The 27389-nt window shown below is 41.9% G+C and overlaps 2 protein-coding genes across 4 annotated transcripts in view; one reads left to right on the forward strand and one right to left on the reverse strand.

The window, feature by feature from the left end:
- Positions 1–27389, reverse strand: part of Usp47 (ubiquitin specific protease 47) — a 120277-nt gene that overhangs the window by 6943 nt on the left and 85945 nt on the right. The window lies entirely within an intron of this gene.
- The window catches only part of vn (membrane-bound neuregulin protein vein), a 32259-nt gene continuing 25181 nt past the window's right edge, over positions 20312–27389 (forward strand). For all 3 annotated transcript variants that reach the window (XM_043210523.2, XM_043210525.2, XM_017244959.3), the window contains exon 1: positions 20312–23770. In XM_043210523.2, the coding sequence (XP_043066458.1) occupies positions 22429–23770 (1342 nt within the window). In that variant the 5' untranslated portion in view covers positions 20312–22428. The remainder of the gene's footprint in view (positions 23771–27389) is intronic.

A 27389-nucleotide genomic window follows, 5' to 3' on the forward strand; every position in this document is an offset into this window, starting at 1 on the left:
GCGAAATAAATCTTCAATTCTGCCCTGGGAACTGGATGCATTTCAAGAACTTTTAACTTTTTAAAAACTTTTAAGGTAATTATGGGTTTTTTTTTTGTCAAACTTTCCCTTTTAACTTCTTTTTGATGGAAATACATAATTATTAATTTGGAGATTCTTTTATGATTCTTTTATACCTACTAAATGATTCTTTTATAATAAATCATTAGTAGGTATACAATTTAAGCGACATTATTATATGATATGATATGATGTTATACATATATTTATAAGCATAGAATATTTATACATTCTCTAGATTTTTATACTCTTTTATATTACAGAGTCTGTAGAAATACCTTCTTTACTAGATATATATATATATATTAAAATTATGTATAATTAAATCAAAACAAATGTTAAAAGAAGGAGTTCAGGACAGATATTGGGAAAGATCCTAGGAATAATTTATTCAAAAATGTGCAATAATAGATTAATAATTGGATAATGTAAAACATCATAATTTTTATAAAGAAAGGAATTCAAACTATCTTAAAGAGAACATTAGTAGTGGTTTCTATGATAATCTGGCTATTACTTTATAAGTTACTTGTACTCTAAACCAAAGATCTCTAGACTCTAGAGTCTAGATTTTACCACTTAGCTCTCATACCTTCCCCTGATCATCAGAGTTTTCTATTATAGCTTCTACACCCAAAAGATAGAAGCTATGTCTTTTAACTATTAGTTTTGAAACCTTAAGCCCCCAAATAGTTAGCTAATTCCACAGGTATTTGGCTTATTCCGATCATTTCCAAAGCAAATGTCCAAAGCAGAGCCCGCTTAGAATCCGTTCGATGGCAGAGAGTCTATAACCGAGATGTCGACATTTCTGAGCCAGAATCTAGATGCCAAAGACGCCGTGCAGTCTAGAGAATAATAACAAGCCCAGGCGACGAACTGCATCACGATGTGTCCCAAGCCACAGCCTGTCTGGCATTTCAGACTCCATCTCCGTCTCAGTTCCAGTCTCGAGGCTCTCCAGTCTCCGTTCCAGTCCCCCTCAACAAATTCCGCAGACAGATATTTAGCGAGTGCAGCTTCCAGGCCTGTCAGCTTGACTAAGCACTGACAGATACTCGAGTACTGGAGATACTAAGATACTTGGTTAGCCGTAGTCTGGCTGAAATATTCCACAATAACAAGTTATTTACTATGACGAGCTTTGATTGGATCGAATTGGTGGCAACTAGGGCTGACTCTGCCTCAAGGACGCTGTGGCAGTGGCAGTTGCAGTTGCAAATTGTGAGCTATTTGATTTAGGAAATGCTATACAAAAACCAGTAGCCGACAGCTGCAATTTCAATAAAGCAGCAAGATCAACTGCTGCATTCTGGCTAACAGGTGGCAGCAATCGGTCGTGCAACCTGTGGCTCGTAGACTCGTAGACCAATCAGCCAGAGGCAACATCATTGCCAGCCACGTTTAATGACAAGATCAAGCTCAGTTCACTCTACTTTAGTTTAGCTTCAGTTCAGTTCAGCTCAGCTCAGCTCACTTCCCCATACCCAAGGCTAAAAAGTGGGATTCAAAGTCGCGAAAGTGTGCAGCAAATGTTGCTGATGTTGCCGATGTTGCAGTTGCTGCTGTTGCTGCTTTAGATGATGATGATTGTAGAGTAGAGTACACAAATAATCATATTTCAAAGATTTTTATATGTTTTTATTAAACTATAGTATTTAATATTGTAAAGCTTTATAAGTTATAGACGCTCATGACTATCTTGCTCACATTTGATACCTTTTAAGATTATATTTTCTTCTAAAATAACTTACCATTTAAATAAAGAAACTAGTTAGTTTATTTTTCAAGTGCACTAGCTGCAAAGTAGAAATAAAAACCAGCTTCGTTTGGCGAGCAAACAGCCACATCTCTCACCTGTTGCCTGAATTGCTGGTTTGTTGCTGTTGCAGCTTCTACGGGTGCTGCTGCTGCTGCTGTTGCTGGCTAGGTGATGTTGCTGGTTTTCTGGCCTAGACCACCGACTTTGTTGTTGCTGACGTAGACGCAGTGTCTGGGAAGTCGTCGTGTTCGTCTCGCCTTAGTGGCAGTCATGGGAATTATTGTTTATTGGCTCTCCCCACAGTCCAACTTCGACTTTATTTTCAAGTCCGAGTCAAAGTCTTGAGAAAGAAATTGAAACAAATAGAAACCCTACAAAAGAAAGTAAGAAATGTGTTAATTAAAGGCATTAAAAGTAAGAAACCTGCCTTATCCTTTGGCAATTGCATGTCCTTTAACTGATCCCTGCCGCCAGCTGTGCAACTGTTAAATGCAGTTAGTGGATCCTCAAAGACTTGAATTATAAAGCGGCTTTTTCAATGCAAACTTTTTTTTGGGGCACGACTGTGAGGCTTTGGGAATCCTAAAGGGCTAATGGGCAGGCAGGTGCATCTCACATGCAACGGCAGCTGCCGTGGCCCAGAGACAGCACAAAGAAGAGCTTAGTGGCCCGAACCACGTGCAGTGGTCAAAACATTTAGCCAGGGGTTAACCAACCACATGACTCATGGACTCGTTTTGGGCCCGAAATATTTATTTAGTTGGAAAAGCGAACCTTTTTCTGATGCAGTTGTGTGTGGTCCGGTATAAGGCGATAAGGCGGCTACCTTCATTAATTAGGGACTTGGCCCTGTTGCTCATTTGTTGGCAACAGCGGTGACATTCTGATTGAGCAGCTTCTACAATTCCAGCACCTCACTTAGCACGCCCCAAAAAAAAAAAGAAATAAGGACAAACAGGAAAAAAACGAAGATACAGAAGCAGGTGCTACGATCCAGAAAAAAAAAATTAATGTACAAGACATATAGAGAACCCTAAACTGAGGCAGGTCCTGCCAGAAAAGAGGAGAGAGAGACAGCACTTCCAGAAGGTTCCTTTGTGTGCTGCAGGATGGCAGCTGTTTCTGTTTCTGGGCAGGATCAACGACTTAGCACGTGGCGCATGTGGCGTTCGACGTTCGGGTTTCTCCTCCACCATCCTCCACCAAAAAGTCTGGAGACTTTAGTGCAAAAGGGCTCCTGCCAAAAAATTAAGAACCGAAAACTGAGAAAACCGAGAAACCCAAAAACCAACAAGAACCCGAGGAAGAAATATAAAAAAAAGGTCACTCGGGAAGTGTGTCCCCCCGTCTATTGAATCCTTGTGGCAGCTGCTGGTTCCTGGTTCCTTCTATTCCTTCTGCTACTGCCTGACGGCTTTGTATGTGTGCTCCTTCCACCATATACCTATATATATATACCTATATATTTATATATTTCTGATTTCGTTGTCATTATTTATTATTGTTTGGACCTTTTGTTTGGACGCCTCGCTCCTCTGTTTAGGTCTCATTGTGCGTTTTAATTTAATTACGATTTACGATTTATGTATGGAAATTTCTGGGGTTGCTGCCTCATCGATTCGATTGAATTCAATAATGTTTGGACAGGACTCGCTCCTAATGAATTGGCAAAATATTATTCCAAATGATCCCTAAACCATCCTCGAACCTTTCACACGCAATTGCTGTGGAAATGATGAGCTAATTGAGACATTTCATCAAATCATCGCCTTCGGGGTGGGCCGGCCGGTCCTCTTCAAATCCCTCTCAGATGCAGATACAGGAACAGCCACAAAAAAAAGATACAGATACAGGGGATACAGAAGATAATTCGCGTTGAGGCTTAGCGCCTTGGAATTGTCTGGGGCAATGTTTTCAGATACTTTATCGCCGGGATGCGTTAAAATGTTTCGCGCTTTTTATTGCGCTTAACGTGATTTCAGTCGGCCGTGTTTGGGAATGTGTGTGTGTGTGTTGGCCATATATTTGAGCCTTTAGGCCTTTTCGCACCGCCGGCCATATAAATTGACAAACTTATGGCACCACTCCGAGAAACTTCCTGGGGTTCTAAGTGTCTGCGTGTGTGTTTGCGGCATTCCCTTATTGATTTTGTAATTAAGCGTTGTCATTAAATTTTATGAGAATCCTCGGGACTCGTCGGCTGCTGATGCTGCTGCTGCTGCTCCTGCTGGTGATGTTGCATTTGCAACACCTAATTGAGTTGTTGCTGCTGCCCCTGCCTCTTAGATGCAGCTGCAGCAAATTCATTTCTATTTTAATGATTGCTTGTGATTCCAACTCGTCTTCTAATCAATTTAATCCCTGCCCCTTTGGGGCCAAAAGGCTTTGTTTCTAATTCGGCTTAATGCATAAATCATCTGCATAAATTCGCTTGGAATTTCTTTTGTTTTGGCCGTTTGGTTGGCCGACAAAAATGTGGTTTTGTTTCGCTGGCGGCAGTTCATCATGTCCCCAGTCAGCGTTGATTGAATGTCTTTCGGTTTTGGCCAGAAATTTCAGAAATTTCTATACGTCTCGGTCCCCCATACATATATTCTTGATATCCACTTATAAATCTTTCTGGTCTGCCCCCATTGTCTTGAGGGCCGAGCTTTGCCTCTTTTTGGCGGACTCTGGGTTTCTTTTGGGTTCCCCCATGGGTTTCTTTAGTCTGGAATTTAGACTGGGAATTAAAATTAATATCGGATGTGTGGGGCATAAGTGCCACATCATCGGGCCACGCCTTCTCCACTTTTTCATCGCCTTCCTGCCTGTGGCAGTGTTGCAGTTGCATCAGAATCCCAGATCAGCTGACAACTTTATCTAGCTGATGGACGACGGTGTGTGTGGTGCCTGGTTTTGTCTGCTTCCGTTGCCGGAAGGTATAAAAAAAAAACTACCTATATATATATGTATATATATTATATACCTCTGTGGACTTTGGTCTACTCCTGCATCTCAATCTCATTGTGTCGCTAATTGTCTTCTGGGCTGTGTGTGCGCGTCATAAGCCGCCGCCGTTGTCTCGTATTGTTGTTGTTCTATAGTTGTTGTTTTTGTTGTTGCTGCTGTTGGCGCAATAGGGCTGAAACCGTCTTGCCCAGGTCCCGTGGTCTTCCTTTGTGTCTGCCTAAGCAGCAGGTCATTCTTCCTGTTTATCTCGGTTGAAGCACTGAAAGAAATATGGGGAAATATCTTAGGGAATTATTATAACCAATCATGGTAAAAATCAGGGAAAATTTTAACAAGGTTTGTATATGTTTTACATGAGAAAATAATATTTTAAATTACAGTATAATTAAATAAGGAATATGAATATAATGTTTTAATAGAAGTCTTTGTTTTTCACAAGATTCGGCTAAAATCGTCAAAATTTTATATTATTACTGGGTTTTAAGTTTTCAGAAGGTTTAGAGTTTTAGTATCTTTATTATTTCTGTTTTTATTTTATAAATAATATTTCCTAAAAATGAAGAAAACTTTTAATACCAATAGTTCTTCTAGAACTGCAAGGTAGAAGTGCAGTTTACAGCCACAATTATTTTCGTTGTTAAAAGATTCATTCATGTTTAATAAATTAAATTATAAAAAATGCATAAAGTTTAGATTTACTTAAAAACTTCCTTATATTAAGGAAAATTTTGTAACTTACAAGGGAAAATTACTAGTTAGATAGGTTCTTTTAATTGAAGAAATTTTTCCTAGACCAGAAACTCTACCAGAGAGTCCTTAATCCTCACATATTCTACATAAGTTTCCTCCCTCTTAGCCCTCAAATATTTCTCCCTGTGTAGTCTTCCTCTGGCTGGCTTCCTTTCTGTGTGATATGAGTATTTTTTTATGCCGCAACACGCACAATTTACCTTGGCCGGCAAACACAAGACACAAACAAAAACAAAGTCAGCTGACTCATGAAAGAAATTGACGAAAGAAGCAGACCTGGATGAGGACTCCTTGGGCAGAGGAAGTCGGGAACAGAGAGAGAGGGGGGGGCAGAGGTACCTCCGGCCGGGAACCACCGGTAACATCGGAGGCAGACCTACCTCCGATGTCTAGGCGGTGCGTTTAATGAGCGGAACGGATTTCACCCTGCGCCCCAGCCGGCTGTCCTGTCCTGTCCTCTACTGGCTTTCGTCCTTTTTTCTCCGTCTGACGGAGACACGGACCGCCCGGCATCTCTGTCCTTGTCGCACCCAGCCTCCTGGGGGGCAACACAATACAGTATGTACTCGCTCAGAGCTCGGATACGATCCCATAGATCCGATCCGTCGTCTGGCAGTCGTGCACTTAAAATCCTATTAGGCTCAATTATCCGCTGATATTGCGTACACGATCTCATCTCAGTTGGCTTCCTTTTGAGCCATTCAGTCATTCATTCATTCACTCGGCCAGTCAGTCATTCATTCATTTCGATTTCCTTGGGTTCCCTCATATTGTTTGTTCCAGGAATTAGTTGACTTGTTGTTTGCATTCAATTTGTCTTTCCTTTCCAGTTTTCCAGTTTTTCGGTTTTCGGTAGCCTAAGATATCCTGCAGGACGTGCCTGGACACTCGGCAAGCTGCTACATTGTCCAGCACACGCTTCGTACTGACATTGATTCATATTTACGAATATTTTTGTATTTCTCCCACTTGTACGAGAAAGGAGACAGGACTCACAGGACACCAAGTCAGCTGCTGCCATCTGCCTTTGATAGTTTAGTGTGTCCTGTGTGTATGCGTGTCCTGTGTGAATAGGATCTGATTAACGCCGCCAGCCATCAAGGGGTTAATAGGTTGCCGCTCCACTACTCTGGAATTCCAAAAAGGACACCCAAAAACAACCAAAATTATTTGCCACAAAAATCCGATGCCACTTCAAAAGGCGCCTCGCCTTACCGTTAAACGAAATCACTTTTAATTTCAGTATCTCTGCCCCGCAGAAGGACCCGCAATAAAAGCGCTATTAAAAAAAGTGTCGTATTTCAAATGTTTCATAAAGACATCAACTAAATCAAAAGCGACAACAGCACCTAAGGCCTCTGGGCCACTTCCATGGCCAACAAAAAAAAGCCCAAACAAAACATAAAAAGAGTGTAGAAAAAAAAAATGAAGAACTTGGCCCACAGCTAAGTTGTCTGGCGATCGTTGAAAAATTAATAAAATTAGTAATCAGCGCTTTAAATCAACAGAAATCAAGGGGCAACCAAGGGGCAGGCATATATAAACGACACATCCACAACCAAGGGGGGGCCTGCGACGCGGTCTGAGCCCCCAAAGTAGCCCAAAACCGCAGATTAGATAGCGCCGCCGTTTGCTGCTAATGATTTCTATTGCCTTCGAGGCGGCCACTCTGCCACTGTGGTAGCCCATGGATCCCATCTCATTTGATTTCATCTCGACTCCGGGATGCTGCTGGATTCTCGAATCTCAATTCTCCATTTGCCGGCTGCCTTTCTGGTTGGTAGACTTCTTATAACGAAGCCACTAACTTGGAAAAATATTTATTAGTTATACACGAAGAGGTAATGCTCTTTAGAAAAATATTTTAACTATAATATATGCTAAGAAAAATAAGAAATACAAAATCAGAGACTATTCTATATATTTTTGTGAATATTTTTAAGACTAAACCTCATTCCCTATTTATTCCAAGGGTTATACCACCACAACCCTAACACAAAACTGGCCAAATAGAGAGGTAGAGAATGGTTCAGAGATTCTAAGACGCTCAAGGTCTGGCGAGCAACCAATTGGCTCACACTTTGGGCCGGGTCTGGAGCTGGAGCTGGCAAAGATCGCAAACATTAGATAAACTTGCCACCAGCATTGAGGCATGGCATGGTCTCGCGGGTCTCTGGGGCCACCGTGCCCTGTCCCTGACGCCCGCCCTCGTATTTGGAATCCCCGGGGCTCGTCATTATTATAAAACGAATTGATGTGCGATTATCGCTTGAGGTCTTAGCGCCAGGTTTTTTTTTTCTTTTCAGGAGGAGGATGCCCGGCTGTTGGGAGTTAAAGACGTTCCGCCGATTCTGCAACTGATTATGGCAGGCGCAACCTTACACGGCCTCCTGATCATGCCCACTGCTACTGTGCCTTCTTTTTAGGTTTTTTTTTTTGTTGAGACTGAATCCTTTTCATTTTTCGCTTTTCTTTCAATTTTTTTTTGTATTTTTTGGTTGAATCTTACTGTGGGAATGCGGCTGTTTCTTTGGCTATATTTGCAATTTCGAGGCTTGAACGTGGTCGAGGGCTTTTTGTGGTGCGGTGACTGCCAAAAACAATTGAATTCGATTGAATGCACCGGCAAAGGGAGGCCGATCGGCTAGCAGGCTGGATATGTGGATGGCTGGATGGCCACATTCCACTGGTGGCACACAGGCAACAATGCAACAACAAAACAATCACAACAACTGTCAACGCCCAGGCGGCAGGCGGTGGACGGCAGGCATCGGCAGGCGGTGGACGGCGCCGCGGATTCAAAAAACGGTGGCAAGAAGAAACTCTCTTAAAAGACAATCAGCGACACCTTTTTGGTTCAAAATACTCTCGCTGTTGGCCAAAAGAAGCTGCAACGTTGAAACGCCAGCATAAAAAGATGGCCAAGTTCGTTGCTTAAGTCTTTTGTTTCGAATGCAGACACAAAAATTGAACTCTATCCCTTTGTGAAGTGCGAAAGCGACAGTGCAAAGAACAATGCTCAGCTTCTGATTCTGCTTCTGGACCTGATGGTGGATCTGGAGCTGGATCGGGAATCTGGATGTGGGACTGCTCCCAAGGCTCCCAGTTATGTCGCGCCATGTTTGCCGTATGATTTCAAAAATTGCCCTTTTTGGGGTTTCGACTTACAGGCCAAATCCATGACATCATATTTGGGCGCTAAAAGCATGCCGCCCCAGACACAGTCCCCGTTCTAAATAGAGACACAGCCCAAAGGTATGAGGTTTTCTTCTCACTGTACTCCGCCGACTGAAAAACGAAACAAAAACGAATCCAAGAACGAGAGATGGTGTCGAAGTTCGCACATCAATTGCACAATCCGCAAACAGCAATAATCACTGTCAGAAGAGATTAAAGCGATAAGCCGAGACAGAGGATGCCGGACCTGGATGCTGGCCAGCCCAGCATTCGAGGATGACCGAGGGGTGTGGCGAGGGTCTGGGCAGTAAAGGTAACGACTGGGAATAAGTAAAGGGTCCATGTCCATGTCCGCGACCAGACCCTGGCAAGACTCAGACAACCTCAATTGGGTGGCCAAAAATGAAATCATTAACACCTAAGATAATAAAAACGCAGTCCCAGCAACGCAGATAAACGCATTTTGAGTGCCACTGAACGCCAGGAATTCAACTAAGAGGGGGGGCGGGAGGCTGGTGGGATAAGGGACTCGATGCCCCGCCAGACTCCAGGAGGAGCAGACTGTAAGAGGATCTGTGTAAGGCCGAAAAGTTGATTTCTATCTTTTCATGGGAGGCTGCAGCAGATCAGTTCCCAAGCCCACTTCGTCTCTCCCTGCCTCCCGGCAGAAAACCGTATAAAAAAAAAACCGATCAAATGCATCAGCCGACTCAAAGCCAATTAATTTATTAAATTGAAGCATGACGATGAGGACGGGAAGGCGGACTGAGGAGGGAGTGAGTGGACTGCATGAAAGGAATTTTGGCGACAGACGCCTAAAAGCAAAATGGGTTTCGTGTGCCTGTTTTTGGTCAAGAGCAAAGCAGCGTGTTAATTTTTACCAATTTGCGGTGCCAGCAATGGCCAAAAAAAGACAAAATAAAATTACCAAAAAAAAAAGTTCAGAAAAAATACAGAGAGAGACGAATCTTTTTGGCGACAACAACAACGTCGCTGCAACATGTTGCGAAGGTGCAAAACTAATGGATTTCGTCGTCGTCGTCGCTCGGTCGCATTTGCCTGTGCCCCCCAGACCCCAGCCGCCCCCCAGGCCCTCTACTTTTGGAGCAAACAAAGTCAACGTCCAGTTCGGACCAGGCCGTGAATGTGCTTTGCTTCCCAGGCGCTCATGGACGCCTTTTTGGCCCTCTCCTCCCTATCCCACCGCCCCAAGCCCACTCCTTACTCCTCGCTCCTGTATGTGCGCGTTTATATTGATATATTATGGCCACGGTTTCTTTGGGACAAAGATCTGCTTATTATATAAAAAAAAAGAGCGAAAAGCAACAACAAAAAATATATAAAACGTTAAGGAAAAACAACAACAAATCAGCCTGAAACAGAGTCCAAGTCCAAGTCGGGACCACAAAACCAGGGACCACAGACCCATCTACACATCCCCACATGCCTCCCGCCCGCCCCACAGTCCCGCATGCCCCATGCCACATCCACAAGGTATTCGCATAAAAGGCGCACAGCAGAAGGCATCGCTGCGGCAGATCTTGAGATCTGATAAGAAAATGATAAAAAGGTAGACGCCAGTTTTTAATTTGATTGGAATGGAATTTTCAGATGATTGCAATGTTGCTAAAACGGCAGCGCCGTAGAGTCCACTCTGTCCGCGGCCGGACAGGCTGGACAGAGGGACAGAGGCACCGACGAACCTGGAAGGATCCAACTGAGACCTGTGCCCCAGGAGCCAGCGGGGCAGGGTAGTGGGCGGGGCTGCGGGGGCCAGAAAAAGAGAGTGCTTGGCCAGAACTGAACTCATTGCCAATGACTCTACCGCGATAACCAAAAAATTTTAGGGGTATATGGTGTGGTTTTAATGCTCTATATTTTTTTTATTAAAGATTCTAAATATTATATATTTTTATACCCATATGATCTTAAATAAATCCTAGATATCAAAATTCTGGGATCCTATGGGATTATGTCCTCAAAAAGAATATGATATAGTTTACTATTATCATAACTTTCAAACTTTGTCTAAAAACTATTAGTAACTTGGATCTTTTAGTATCCTGTAAACCTTATAAGAAATGTTTTATGAAACTTAAAATATATTAAAACAATCATTTCTATTATCGTTATATAGTATTTCATTTATCAGAAATTCTTTAAATTAAATAATAAGGATGAAATATACATTTTATAAAGGTTTTAGCTTCCAGGTTCATGGATTCTTTATAAAGATTATGAAATCTGTCATAGAAATAAAATAAAACGTAGAAGAAAAAAACAGTAAGAAGAATATACTAGTTCTGTCTTTAATAACCCTTTAATAAAATATTAAAAATATTATCCATAAATATTAAACAAAATAATAAGATTATATGAAATATAAGGAAGAGTACCTCAAAGTCCACCTTGACCTGCTCCACATTCCATAGCAAAATTTGCATCTTGCGCCGCGTCTGTCATTTCATTTCACCAAAAGTACACATACAACAACAACAACAACAAAAGGCCTGAGGTGTGGGTTAATAGAGGGAAGGGGGTCTAGGGAGGTGGGGGGTGGGGGGTGCCAAGGATGCAGAAGGGGAGGCGGCGTCGCCACTGGCGGCCTGAACCGAACCGAACCGTCGCCGTCGCCGCAAGGATCCGCGAAGGAATAGGAAGCGAGGAGGACGTGGGGCTCCAATAGTTTGGTTGTTCGGTGGTTCAGTGGCTGGTGGTGCAGTTTGGGGGCAGCTGCCGGGGCAGCGATGCCGATGCCGCCACCTTAATTTATTTCATCTCATGCAATAATTTTTGTGGTTAACAAGTTTTGGCGGCATCGTTAGCGTCTTCACACGCTTCGTGGGATATCAACACCATTTATTGCCGTTTTGGTATTTTCGCAGTCCCAGGCTGTCTCTGACTCTTTCACTCTACACTATCTCTTTCTCACTTGCACTGGCATCCATATCCATCCCTTTGCTCTTCATGGAGCCTGGACCAAAAACGCCTGGGATTTTATTGCTTGATTTTTGCGGTTTATCTGCTCGCTCTCATATAAAAATCGATTGGATTCCCGTGAAATTGATAAGTCAAGTCAACGCCGTTGTCTTGCCCCTTTTCGCCCTCTTGTTGGCCCCCATAATCCCCGGTAACCGTTCTCCTCCGGCCACCTCTCCGGCATCTTGGCCATCGTAAATTATGCGCCTCGACTAGTTTTCTACATTAAAAGGCAGACGCCAGCGCCACAGATTTGCCACCGATCTCGAGATCTCCAATCTCGTATCCACGATCGGAACCGATTCTGATTCAGAATCCAAAAAGGGGCGAAAAAAAAATGCTCTGAAAATATCCGCAGAAGTAGCCGAAGTAGCCTGTGCCCGGTAGTGTTAAAATATTCGACCACCTAGGGTCCCATGGAATTTATTTAGCTCGTCCACATTTCTGCCGCTTTTTATTAACTTTCGGGCATGTCATCAAGTCCCAGCATCCGTCCTACCTTTTATTTATTTTTTTTTTTTGTCGCCTAATTGAAATATTAGTCGAGGATTTCATCCGGCTGAGTCATGGGCATGTGCTCGAGTTAGAGAGTTTAGGCCACAAAGATGGATCTATGGGGCACTGCCACTTACCACCGCCATCGCCATCACCATCGCCACCGATTTGGTGCCTGCCGGTAGTGGCAGAGTTCGGGAGTCGGGAGTCCGCGACTCTTTATTTATAGCCCATCCATCGCCTCATTGTGACTCGTGTGGCGCGAGACGTTTTTGGCTATTTTTGCCACATTGCTGTTGTCTGGAGCAGCAACTGCTGGAAATGGGGAAAGGGAAAGCTAGGATGGAGGTTAGACAACGACTAAGAGATGCTCTTTAAGAGGCTGAAAGTGTTTTGGTTTAGGTTATTGTAATACTATTTTAAGGAAGTTAGTCCGTTTTTTTCTCAAGATTGTGAAATGCAGTGTGAAATATATTTATTTAATATTAAATAAAGATCTTGTAAAGATGCTTTGCCAATATTGTAACCAATTCTGGGCAGGCTCTATTAACAGAATGTCGGTAGTCTTCGATACTTTCCTAGCCGCAGACACACAATATATCCTAATACTCGGCTTTTATTAAAAACTCTTAACTCTCTTTAAGATTTTTTTCAATAATAAATTCAGTTAAGATTGGCGGTAGTAACTAGTAGTAGGATCTTAAGATAGAAGTCCTTCCTAATAGAAGTTTTTTTTTAGAATTTACAAATAAGGTTTGCAATTTTAAGAATCTCTAAAGACTGATAAGTATTTTTTATATTCTTCTCATTCTTTTAGATTTCATTTCATATGTATATTGTTAAGACCAAAGCCCCTGTACATTGATAAAACATCAATATTTCAAAGGAAATGTGTTGGTATCCAACATTAGATTTATATTTTTTTAATTACCTTAATTATTATTATACCTAGATTCTAGTCATATCTTATTTCATTTTTAAGTTTTGTAATAAAAGTTTTGAACAAAAATTTAAAACCAAACTGTTGAAAAGATCATTTAGGAATACAAGTTTGAAATTTCTAGTAAACACATTTAAAGATTTTGTTTTCAATTTTAAAGCCAGTTTTTATAAAGACTCTACAAAAGATATTCTCAAAACACCTTTCTAAATATGAATTTCGCTAGGACCGCAAGTAAGGGTATTTATAGGCCCATTGAGATCCTCCTTAGTCCCCACTTGGCGGGGCTAATTACATGGAGCATATTTTTTGGGCCAGACATGCCGCTGATTATCTGCAATTCACGTGTCGCTGTCTCCGTCCGGTTTCTGTTTCAGTTTCTGTTCTGTTTTTTTTTTTAATTTTTCTGTCTGAGGCACTGTCTTCCCCAGGCTGGCTGACTTCTGCTTCTGCTTGAGTTTGAGTTTGTCAAACAAAAAGTTTGCCAAAAATGTCAAACGTCGGACGGTTTATTATCAGATCGCCCCGATGAGCTGTCACCTCCCCCCAGGAAGCCAAACATTTGACACGCGAACGAATATCTGCGTCACCTCCTCGTTCATTGTACTCGGCCGATCAAAGCCCTGCTCTTTACTCCACGATCATGAGTCAACTATCGGTGAGGTAGAGAGGTATCGTACAAACATGTATGGTATGAGGGACTGCCCCAATAGAGCGATTGCGAACCCCTTTCCCGACCCACAACGTCATAACTGGCCAGTCTACATACGTTAGTCAAACATTCAATATTTGCCTTGTTTGTTTGATGTTTGGATGAGAGGCTCTAGTCTCGAGCCGGAACGGAAATGCCAGTGGTATTGGCTCAGTGGCCAGCTCAGTTGGCTAATTAGATGGCTAGTCAACACTTGGATTCGACAGTGAAATTAAATAAATATAATCATTAATTTATTTTAACCCTCACTGGGCACTCCACACTCCATACTCCGCACTCGGTTCTCAACCACAAATCATCAAAAGTCATTTAGCAAACATTTGAAGTTGAAAAATAGCCTTCAACTTGCTTCAATGCACTTGAAGAGAATCAACCGCAGAGATGGCCAAGAGGGATGGTCGTCCACAAGGGGGTACAGATCCATGGCTATATGGCTATATGGGTATATGGCTATCTGGCTATATGGTTATGGGAAAAAAAAGGAAAAGGGCAACAGGGGCAGCTACGGCGGCAACTTTTTACGGAAGCGGCTCAGGTATAGAAGAGCCAAAACCAAAGAGTCACGTCACGCGTGGGTGCCCCACACGGAGAAAAAAAACCAACACAGAAACTCTGAAATAAAAACAAAAAAAAACAGAAATACTGACAAACGGACAGTAGTAGTAGTCGTCTCTGGGCGTACTTAGTGGCTGTTGAATAATTTCCACAACCACGAAACCCAATTGAAATTAGAGCCCAGTTTCAGACAGAGAGACTGTGGAGGTCTCTTAGCCACATGTCGCTATATCTTGGGTATAACAACAACCTGCCCCTCTCTCTCTTTCTCTATCTCTGGTGTAAGGCAAGTGCATTTTCATTTCCATTCCCATTTCCACTTCCATTTCCTCCACTCTATATACGAGTGTGTGTATGTGTGTGGTTGCTACTCATAATGCGGAAGATTGCACCAAGTTTCCAGGCTCACTCCGTTCCGTTCCGTTCTGTCTCAGGTTGGGTTTTTATCTGGCCAGCCGGATCTTGAGGTTTCTGCGTTCTGTACTTTGGCTGGTGGGTTTTTAACACAATTTAGCGGCGTCTGAGCCACCATATAGAGTGAGGAAGGGCATAAAAAAGAGAGAGAGAAGGGTGGGGGGTCAGAGTGCGATGGCTATAACGGCTTTGTCTTCGGTTACCAGGGCCTGTTGCATGTGCACATTCAACACCAGTCACTGCCACTGCCACTGCCACAACAAGTGCAGTCAGCAACACAGCCAGCTAACAAATTTGAATCTCATTTACTTTCTTTGCAATTACAATCAGAGACACACTGAAAGAAAAACATGAAGCAATGGGTCTATTGGGTCCACAGTGTCAGCTGTATCTTCCCCAATTCTCATCCGATTCTCTAGCGGAGTACCTTAAACGATTTCTAGATCGATTCTCCACCATTCTGCATCAAAATCCGGAGACAAAATATTGTTCAGAGTTTTTGTCAATTTTTCGTGAAGGGATCCCTTGAAAATCCCTTCCCCTATAGGGTCCACAGGAATTGCTATATCTTCCCCAATTCTCATCCGATTCTCAAGCGGAGTACCTTAAACGATTTCTAGATCGATTCTCCACCATTCTGCATCAAAATCCCGAGACAAAATATTTTTCAGATTTTTTGTCAATTTTTCGTGATGGGATCCTTGATAATGGGGTTTTGCCCTTTGGGGTTTACAGGGATGGCCATATCTTTCCCAATTCTCAACCGATTCTCAAGCGGAGTACCTTAAACGATTTCAATATCGATTCTCCACCATTCTGCATCAAAATCCCGAGACAAAATATTTTTCAGATTTTTTGTCAATTTTTCGTGATGGGATCCTTGAAAATGGGGTTTTCCCCTATGGGGTCCACAGGGATGGCCATATCTTTCCCAATTCTCATCCGATTCTCAAGCGGAGTACCTTAAACGATTTCTAGGTCGATTCTCCACCATTCTGCATAAAAATCCCGAGACAAAATATTTTTTAGATTTTTCGTCCATTTTTCGTGAAGGGATCCCTTGAAAATGGGATTTTCCCCTATGGGGTCCACAGGGATTGCTATATCTTCCCCAATTCTCATCCGATTCTCAAGCGGAGTACCTTAAAAGATTTCTAGGTCGATTCTCCACCATTCTGCATAAAAATCCAGAGACAAAATATTTTTCAGATTTTTAGTCAATTTTTCGTGATGGGATCCCTAGGAAATGGGGTTTTCCCCTATAGGGTCCACAGGGATGTCTATATCTTCCCCAATTCTCATCCGATTCTCAAGCGGAGTACCTAAAACGATTTCTAGATCGATTCTCCACCATTCTGCATCAAAATCCAGAGACAAAATATTTTTCAGATTTTTAGTCAATTTTTCGTGATGGGATCCCTAGGAAATGGGGTTTTCCCCTATAGGGTCCACAGGGATGTCTATATCTTCCCCAATTCTCATCCGATTCTCAAGCGGAGTACCTTAAACGATTTCAATATCGATTCTCCATCATTCTGCATCAAAATCCCGAGACAAAATATTTTTCAGATTTTTTGTCAGTTTTTCGTGATGGGATCCTTGAAAATGGGGGGTCCACAGGGATGGCCATATCTTTCCCAATTCTCATCCGATTCTCAAGCGGAGTACCTTAAACGATTTCTATATCGATTCTCCATCATTCTGCATCAAAATCCCGAGATAAAATATTTTTCAGATTTTTTGTCAATTTTTCGTGATGGGATCCTTGCAAATGGGGTTTTCCCCTATGGGGTCCACAGGGATGGCCATATCTTTCCCAATTCTCATCCGATTCTCAAGCGGAGTACCTTAAACGATTTCTATATCGATTCCCCGTCATTTTGCATCAAAATCCCAAGACAAAATATTTTTCAGATTTTTTGTCAATTTTTCGTGATGGGATCCTTGAAAATGGGGGTTTCCCCTATGGGGTCCACAGAGATGTCTATGTCTTCCCCAATTCTCATCCAATTCTCAAGCGGAGTGCCTTAAACGATTTCTAGATCGATACTCCGCAAGCGGAGTACCTTAAACGATTTCTAGATCGATTCTATACCATTCTGCATCAAAATCCTGAGATAAAATTAATTTATTGAATTGTTTAAAAAATGAAAGTTATTGGAATTACTTACGTCAGAGAAGCTTTACAGCTATCGACACCTACGTATACGGATCGTACTTTTAATGACGAATATCTTATAATAACACTAGTAATTCTTATTTCAAATCGCTGGCAAGTAACAATTGAGATTTGAAAGGCTATGACTATAATACCCTATCTTTGGTAAACATTTCTTATCAAATCGATCGATTGTTTGGCGGAGGAACTTATCAAATATTTTATGATTTACTTGCAGTTCAAGTAAACCATAAAATACACAAATATCTTTCTTCCGTTTGTTATTGTCATTATTAAAGCCTTTTTAAGCCTTATCGATAGATTGGTACACCGGCAAAAAGGCAATTTAGGAATGGAATTCGGAAATAAATACTTTTGATACTAACAATGCTTAGGTGCTTGGTAATGAATTAAATTACAATATTGCAGTTCCGCTGATAAGTTAAGTTCTAATTTCCGGAAGTGTAGAGTCTATGTAGGAAGGCGGAATGCAGAATTTTACTTAATGGGGTCTATAAAAAAAGTTTTTCTAAGATAGGGTTCTTTTATAATTAATTTTTATATTTTTGATATATTTAAAATGTTAAGATCACTTTGAAATTTAATATTAAAACCTATTAGAGGGCGTTGTTATTTTTTTTTTTTTATAATTTAGAGTTTTGGTTGACATTATTTAAAAGCTATTAAGTTGCCCTTGAGTGGGAATTAATTTGAAATGGTTTCTCCTTCGGTCTGTTTTCCCAACCAACTCCATGGCCTCTGACCTCAAATAGACACTCGGGCTCTGGCTCTCGGATGGATGTTTGCGCCTGCGCGCATTTCGAAATTGCTTTTGGAAAATTTTCATGTTTTCGTGTTTGTTATTTTAGTGGGCTTGGCTTGCTATTCTTGTTTCTTGTTTCTGTTGTTGTTATTGTTATTCTATATATCCAACCAACTGTGTGTGTGTGTTTGGTGTGTGTATATTTTTTTGATGATACAATGACGCTGCGCTTGGCAGCTGTTGTCTGTCGTCAGCCAGGTTCTGGCACTAAATAGGCACTGGGTTGGGGGCAGGTCCATGGATCCATGGATTCTGCAGCTTGTTTAACGCTAACTTCCTGCACTTCCGCCCGCACAATGGCCCACGATTGTTGCTGGCAGCTTCCCAAATATGTGCTCTCTGGATGCCACACATTTGTATCTACCTGCCTCGTTCTGAACTCTGATCTCCAGACAGGTGGCAAGCTTTACTTCCGTTTCCGTTTTCAAGAGATACTTTTTTTTTGTTTTTAAAATGAGGTAATCGATTAGAATATGAACTTTTATCACTATCAGGCCTAGCAAAGTATGCCTTACATTTTTTTTTTTGCAATTTCTTATCAGTTAGCGGGTTGGCGGTTAGTAGGGTAAGTACCTGTATTTTTTTCTTTGGCAACAACCCGGTCTAAGTTGGCCCAGCTCCGTCACAATTGGCCGACTTTGAACTCGGGCTCTGCTTCTGGTTTTTCTTACAATTGTCGCACTTGTCACTGCCACCCAGAACCCCCCGTTTCTTGCCAGGTTTCCCCCTCACGATATGATTTTTTTTTCAGTTTTCAGAGTTTTTTTTTTTTTTTGTTGTTATTGTCAGCTTCTTTTATTGTTATGCGCAGTGCGTAGAACAAGTGGAAGCTTTGTGTATTTGACAACAAAAACAACAATAACAACAAGATGATGAAAAACGTTAAGTTTACACGACGACTCCCAACCTGAAATCACCTGTACCTACCTGTCTTCATGTTGTTTTTGCTGCTGTTTCTGTTTCAGTTTCTGTTTCTGTTTTGTGGGCTTGACATTTGACAATAAAGCAAATAATCATGGGAAAAAAGCTGAGCTGGCTGAGCCCCCAGAAGAATTGCGCCTCATCCAAGTCTCTAAGCTTAAAGAGAAAGAAAATAAATAGAAAATATTAGGAGGCCTCAAAGCTAAGACTAATGAAAGCGTTGAATCATGATGGTAATAGATGAATCGATTTACAATTTCTAGAGTCTAGTTTTTTGGGCCCTCCATGTTTTGGACTCATAGTCCCCCCATAATCAAACATAATTTATGAATCATTAACACCCCAAGAGAACACTCCCCCTGGATTATGAGTCATTTAAGGACTAGGGCTATCTATGAACTAAAACTATTATATTGCAGAAACCCTCTCCCCAACTGGAGAGCTTTTCCAGTAGCCTATCAGAAGCTCGACGATCGAGAGTCGGCACTTTCGAAGTTATAGCCAATCGCTACTTATGGCTTATCTATTGGTAGGGCTAGATAATTGGGGGGCCTGGACGATATAGATTCCGTATTGGTATAAAAACCCACCCCAGGGCAATTATCAATTCAGTTTCAACTAAAAGGTTGAAGGAAAGTGTTAAGGTGATCGATTGACAATTTCTATAAGTTTTGCAAGCTTGGGATCAGGTAAGGAGACTTTGAATGATTTTCAAAAAGGTCTGCAGAGTAAGGGATAGAAAAGGAAAAAGAGAGATAGAAGGGTTTATAGGTAAAAAAAAATTATATCTTAAACTTTAACAAAACTAATTTAATAACAACTGCTATGGATTGATAACAGAGGCTGAAGGATAAAGGTACTGAATGAAAAAGTCCTTCTGAATTTTAAAGACACACTTCCATGATGGAGCTCAAATTATTTTTTCGTCCAAATAAAAAAGAAATTCTTATCCCATATTCATATAACGGAAGGAAATGAAAAGGAATATAAAAGTCCTTGATATTTAAGGATATGTGAAAGGATAAAATACGGAACAGAGTCCTATGTCGACATCAAAAAACTTTAAAAGTTGGATCATTTTAAAAAGCAAACATTTGAGAAAATTTAAAATAAAATTTTTACAGTTTTTACCTAGTTCTACCTTTTTTTTAAACTTACAGAAATAATATAAAAAAATTCGATATTTCGTAGCTTTTTAAAGATATTTGTTGGTAGATATTATATTTTTGCTTTACTGCTATTAATATCTTTTTAAACCAAAAATATTATATCTTCTAATAAATATTTTTTGTATGACATTTAAAGAATATAAATCTTAAATGCAATAATGAAACAAATATTTTTCTATAAATTAGGTCCCTTTAAATTATTTTTTAAAAATTTTCCAATATTTCTAAATTCAAATGCATTTAAAATTTAAGAATTTTTGAAGTTTTTTTGGTTTCAAGTGAGAGAACTCTCTTAAATTTTCTCAAATAACTTGCAACTTGTTCGAACCCCTGTTTGCGGCTCTCTTTGGTTCGATCGAACCTCTGTCGAACGCAACTGAAAACGGAACGCGCGACTGTCGGCAATCCGAAAGATAGCCAAATATTATTGTTCAGATACTCAGATACACTCAGATACACGAGTCGAGTGATTCGAAATCAGTGCGGTTCTCCGATTCGGTGTGAAAGCGCCATATGAAATAAATTCGAAACAAAAATCCAGAGCAATTGAAAGAATCAATGAAATAAAAATTAAACAAAAAATAAAAAGAATTAAAATTCTGATGGACGAATTTCATCAGATGTTGTAAAAAAAAAATATTTATGAAATATTTCAAAAGTGGCCCACTGAGCGCTGAAAAATCGAACCGATCGATCGGTAAAGGACTTTCGATTTCGTTGCGGTTACGACGGGTGTGCGGCTATAGCGGCTATAGATGATAAAGCGCCGATAAAGCGCCGGAGTGTATAAACTTTATTACAAAAACACCAACAAACCTACGGAAACAACAGCAGCAACAACACCAGCCAGCCGGGGAGCATCATCATAGACACAACAAAAACCCAACAATATCTGTCTACACTTTTTGGTATATATTCTCGTACGCATCTGAGATATATAAAACAAAATTACAACAACAACAACAAACAAAAATAATAAAAAATAAAATAAAAAACGAAAAAAAAAAACGATCAATTCAACGATTCTCGTGTCCGCGATTGTGATTGTATGTTGCAGATATATGCATGTTGTATATACAAATAGCCGACTGTTGCGACGACTTTTCTATATAATCGGCTAGTGCACCAATACAGCCAAAAGGTGCACAGATACATAGCCAGATGCGGGTATATACGTGTATGCATATATCTAGCCAAAGTAGAAGATATATCTATGCGTATAAGCTGAACGCGGCAGCGGCGCACTCTGCTCTGTTTTTTTCTTTTATAATTACTTTTGTCTAAAATTAGAAGACGTGTTTGTGTGTGTTTGTGCGGTGTGTGCGGTGTAACAGTGTGCGTATCCGTCTACGGCAACATTCGACGTGTTGGTATCCCGTACCCGTACCCGTACCCGTACCCGTGCCCGTGTCCATACCCGTGACTCCCCTTGCCACAGTGCATATCACCCGTATCCGTGTGCGCGAAGTCCGTGTCTGCTATATCGCACATCATCATCATCAGCATCAAAACCTCATCATCGTCGTCGTCGTCGTCGACGTCGTCTTCGTCAGAGATCAGAGACAAGAGGAGAATTCCGCGGCCGCGGCAGAGTGTGTGTGTGTGCCAGAAAACACTCGTCGCCAGTGAATCAGACTACGTACGGCTACGGCTACGACTACGGCTACGGCTATATAGATCGCGTATACGGCCAGACAAACATTATCGTATATCTCTCGCGGCGAGGATTACAATTACAACGCCAACAACAACAACCAGCCAGCAACATCAAAAGCGTTCAGTACACACGACCAATCGGGTGCCGAAGCTAAAGCCGAATCCAAATCCGAACCCAAATCGGTAGCCGAATCGCAAGCGGTGCGCGCGCGTGAAAAACCTCGTGAAAAAAACGCTCCAAACGCCACGCGACCTTAGGCCCGTTCGAAATAATATTTTTGGGGGGGGCGTGCAGCGGGGCGTGGCCGTGCGTCCATGTGAAACGCAGCCAAAAAACGATAATTCTATTTATTCGGCCAAACAAAATGAGTCACCATCAAAAGGAGAATCAGCAATCATCAGCAACAGCAGCATCAGTAGCAACATCGCGTACAACAGCAACAATTGGCAGCCAAGTGTTTTCATAAATTAATGCTACAAATACAGTGCGGTAGAAAAATTCGAAAAAGATTTTCGAAAAACAATTTTTCCCTTGCCACCACTATCTCTCTTTTTCCTAATCACTCGAACTTGAACAGTCCGTCTCTTATTTCGCCTCGTCTGTCGCTCAAAATGCTACGAAACTATCGAAAGTATTTGCAGGATAAACGAAAATACGACAAGGCACAGCAGCGACGAGGCAGCGACGGTAACATTTGTCACGATTAAACAACAACAACAACAATAACAACACCAAAATCTCAAGGATCGCTCAACATAGGAGCAACCCCCCCAGCGTAGCAAGGCAGCACCAGCAGCAGCAGCAGCAACAACTGGCAACCAAATACTCGTCGTAGAACCGCGAGCAATATTAAGATTTTGTAAATAAAGTCGGGGCAATAGCAGCAACAACTTTGGAGGACGCCATGTATGCGCAACATTTGCGCAAATGGAGTCTAAAAACAAAAAAGCAACTAATGCCATTGATATTGCTAATTATCAGCAACATGTTGCTCTATCCGACGATGATAGTTGCAGGCGCAACAGCAACAGAGCAACACCAACAGCAGCAGCATCAGCCACAGCAGCAACAGCAAAGGTTATGGGAAGGCAGTGCCGAAGAAAGCAGCTACTATATACCACTGAGTTTGGATAATGGCAGTAGAGAAAGCAGCAGCAGCAGCAGTAGTAGTAGTAGCAGCAACATCGACAACAATATCTTAAGTAGGCTGCTCAGCCACACCAGCAATAGTCTTAGTAGCCGTAGCAATCTTAAGTTAATGCCAGCAACAGTATTCGACGCACCAGAGCAACATGTTGCTGCCGTGCCACAACAGCAGCAGCAGCAGCAGCAACAGCAGCCGCAGCAGCAGCAGCAGTCAATGCAAAAAGTTCCAAATACGTTAATCAATAGTCAACTATATAATTTATTAAATAATGGCAAGTCCAGCGAGGCGGCGAGCAGTAAAATGCGACGTCACATTGAACCCACACATCTGCAACATCAACTGCAATTGCAACAGCAACAGCAGCATCTGCAGCAGCTGCAACATCTGCAACAGGCAGCAGCAAGCAACTATAGTAGAAGAGCAGTGCCCAGCTACTTTATAGAGTCCTACGAAGTGCCAGATAGTCGGGCTGATCAGGCGGTACGCAGTCGACGCGACGGCGGCAACCAGCAGCGGCAACATCCTCGCACCCGGCAGCAGCAGGACAAGCGGGACCATCGCCGGCTACGGCAGCAGCAGCGCCAGGAGCAACGGAATCCCCACCAGCCCCGCAATCACCATCAGCACAAGCAGAAGCAGCAACAGCAGCAGCGGAGGAAGCAACACCAGCGGAAGCATCGAGGTCGTCCCGGTTCCGGAAAGTATTGCTCCGCCCGTGATCCCGCCCAGCTGGCCTTTGCGGCGCCCACCGTCTTCCGGGGCGTGTTCAAGTCCATGTCGGCGGACCGGCGGGTCAACTTCTCGGCCACCATGAAGGTTCTGGAGGTGTACAAGCAGCAGCGTGACCTCCAGCTGCCCCAGCTCGTCCGGCTGCAGTTCGCCCTGAGGAACACCAGCAGAGAGTGCGACATCTACCGCGAGCGATTGCTGCCGCGGGGCCTGCTCCGGTCCGGCAACGATCTGCAGCAGGCCTCGGATATATCCTATATGATGTTCGTCCAGCAGACGAATCCCGGCAACTTCACCATCCTCGGCCAGCCAGTCAGGGTAACGCCCTCGGTGCTGGAGGCGGTCAAGATGGCTGTGAGTCCAAATTATGGTGAGTGGATTTCGATTTTATGATTTTTTTTATATATAAAATAAGGTGTTATCTTGGGATCTATTAGGTAGTCTGGAGGAAAAGCTATTAAAATTATTAAACAAAGAAATTGGAGTGAAATTTTGCATAATATTTAACTGTATTTTTAGCCATTTACCCCTTAAGGGGGTTTATGCGTTCAATGAACTTGATTTTTTTTAAAGCTTATAAGCCTAGTTTTCATTCGTCACCTACTGGGAAGACAGTCTTAGATAAAAATAGTTGGGAATTATAACAAAACTATGAAAATCCCTTTCTCTCTCGTAACCTTTCTTTTAAGTCTTCTCCAGTGGCAGCTGCCTCTTTCTCCGGGCGGTGGCTCTTTTTCTTTTTTTTTTGCCATTGTTGTTGTTAGTGTTGTTTAATGAAATTTAGCTGCTTTTTTTTGTTGTTGTAGCTTCTGGTGCAGCTGAATTTCTTATTTGCCAACTTCACGCTCTGCTAATATTCACCAGACCGAAATAATTTTATGCAATACACTCACACACCCATACAACTGCAGGTTCGTATGTTGCACATGCGCCTGTTTGAATTGCAAGTCTTTTTGTTGCTTTTGTTGTTGCTGCAGCTTTTTGTCCAAGTCTAGGCCTGGTCTTCTTCGGTCTTCTTCAGATGGGATTCTTTGTGCCTTCCTCAATTTGGTTGCTGGGCAACACAAAAATGCTCACATCTAGAATTTATTATTGTTGCCGCTCCCGATGCGGCTGTTGCAGTTGCAGTTGCCGCTGCCGCTGCTCTGTTGCTGCTGCTCTGTTGCTAGTTGCACATTTTAATTAAATTCGCATTAACTTTGCAAGCTGGACACCCTCCCTAGCCCCCAACCAATCCCCTTCTGACTCCCCCAAAAGCTGGAAAACTTTGAAAACTCATTTCTGTTTGCACTTTAAGAAAATAGGTTGAAGTTCTAAGCTCTCTTGAAGGATAAATATTTATTTTTTTCCTAAAACTTAAAAATAATTTTAAAAAAATCCTTTATTAATTATGAATTATTTAATAAAGCTCTGAATTTTTTTAAGTGTTTTATTCTTTAGCTTTAGATTCAACTTCAACTCACAAAGTCATCGTCATTGTCGTTCTTGTTGTTGTTATTCTTATATATCTTTTGTTGTTGTTGTTGTCTGCATTCGACCTTTGCGGTTGGAAGACCCAACCCTAGGTTTCTTGGTGGTGGTGGTGGTAGTGGTGGTGGTGGTGTTTTTGTTGTAATTATTCTTGCGTTGCGGTTCATGGAGTTTTGCGTCTGTAACGCGACTAAGTGCGATCACCCGACCCCGCCCCCACCGCCTACTGCCCCGCCTCCACCTCCTCTGACTTTTTTTTTTTGTTGTTTTTGTTGTTTTTAGATTGTCTCTCCCTCTTGGATGATGTGCTTTGTTTCATCGCGGGCGCAATTAGATTTTTAATTCATTTTCTCTCTCTTCTTCGCTCCTTTCTGCTGCTGCTTCTTCTTCCGTCATGGCTCTCGCACACACACACAGAAGGGGAGAGAAGGGGAGCTTACCACCCATCTCCCAGTCCGCCCCCCTCTAAAAATGCAAGAAGAAGAAAGAATCAACCCAACCCTTTCCTCGTATCTCAAAAATCAGCTGCAATCAGCTGTTCTCTCTCTCTCTTTCTTGGTTGACTCTCCACTCGACTCTCATTGTCTCCATTTTCTTTTTTTCCCCCCCCAACTCCCACCCCCCATTTGGGAGGTTTATTATCTGATGTTTATTTACTTTCTGCCCCGCTTCCTTCGCTCTTTCTCCCTCAGGGGTTTGGATCTCCGATTCTGAATGAACCATATAGCATTAACAGGATATTTACTTTTTGGCTCCGACTGACTGATTTATTTTGACTGCAAACGCAGCAAATGCTTGGGAATCGATCGATCGCGAAAAGTACCGCACAAAAAAAACCGATTAGTCATCGGAAATGCATACTAATCAATAGCCACACACACCCACACATACATACCAACTGTGTCTGTCAACTCCTTTCACTTTGGCCAAAAGCGAATTTGGCAATTTCTTTGACTCGATTTGCATATGAGACCATAAATAAATGCCTGTAGATCGTCAGCCTCGCGATCGTTAAAAATCTCTCAACTTCCAAATCAATCAAAAAATCTATATCTGACTCGGTTCGGTTCGGTTATTCTGCAACCTGTACTATTTTTGGTAGGGGGGGCAGGGAGTAGGGAGAGCGGGAGTTTTTATTATTCATACGCCCCGTGTGCCGAAGTCTGCTTAAAACCAATTAAAATGCCTTCGAACCTGACTGAATCGGTAGTATCATGAATTAACTGGTCGCATTTTATGCCCAATTTACACCCACGCCGTGAACGTCAGTTACTCCACCGCCCCCCCACGACCCCTCCCTCACATGGCTATAAGCCATGCCCCTTTGACGAAAAAAAAAAAAGAACCCGACAAATTAAAAAACAAAGAAAGGCCATGTGAAAAATAAATAAAAGTCACATCTTTTGTATTTAGCTTGCGGGCTACTTCAGATTTTTTTTTTTTTTTTTGGTTGGACTGCTGGGGATTCTGGTGTGTTGTTTTTGGGTGAGGTGTTAAGTAAATTAGCTGCTCATAAAACATGATTTGATCTGGCAAAAGTCCGCGTCAAAGCAGAATCAGCAGCTTAGCTCCCGATGTTTGTTTGTTTGTTATAGATACCCAGATACCCAGATTTGTTTGTCCGAAAACGGAGACAGACTGGCAAAATCTTAATTATAATATGATCATATAATATTAAATATTATATAATTATTTGTCACTTGTATGTTGCAAGCAGCATTGAATATTAATTTCTATCTTTGCGGTTTCTTGTCACCTTGCCAAGTCTATGGGGCACTATGTATATCCGAGAATATGTTTCATTGAGAAAAGCAATACCTGAAGAACCCCTCTTTAGAGAACCTTGACAGCTGGGGATCCATTACCATATGGATAACTGGCGACTCTGGTTTCTCTTGGTTGGTTGGGGTTTTGCACTTGTTGCTGGTTCTGTTGTCTGAGGGAAAATGGGGAAAATGTTTAGCAAGCGATTACAAAACGGAATGAATCTGAAGACCGCAGAGCGGAAAATGCTCTTCTATGCTAGGCCGACACACCGCAGTTCGTATATTTAGGTCAACGCCTACGAGTGGAAGCGACAAACTTACTCAACGGCACCCACAATTCATCATATTTTTTTGTTGTTGTTTTTTTTTTTTTTTTGGGTGGTGTCTGGTTGGGTCTACCTGGTCATAAGATTTTCCACGGGGCAAGAAAACTAGGTGGTTGGGGGAGTCTCATTTAGCGTCACGCCAGAGAAGAGACAACTTTTCTGTGATTGCTGTTGATTTTTCTTTTCCATTTTTTTTCTCTCTATTTTTTTTTTTTTTGGTTGGTAATTAAGTATGAATGGCGGCGCTAGATGACGAACCTTGGTTCGTTTAGTTAGTAAGTATAAAGGGGGTGGTCTCAGCCCCCCAGCCCAGCAGACCCGCCTCCTTTTTCGGCAACTGCACTCAAGAAAATTGTCAACTTTTTCTTTAAAAAATTATGTTTAGAAGTTTTGAGGCTTCTCATGGTAAAATATTTTCTCACAATAA

This window comes from Drosophila bipectinata, chromosome 3L (assembly GCF_030179905.1).
Source record: "Drosophila bipectinata strain 14024-0381.07 chromosome 3L, DbipHiC1v2, whole genome shotgun sequence".
NCBI classification, from domain to species: Eukaryota; Metazoa; Arthropoda; class Insecta; order Diptera; family Drosophilidae; genus Drosophila; species Drosophila bipectinata.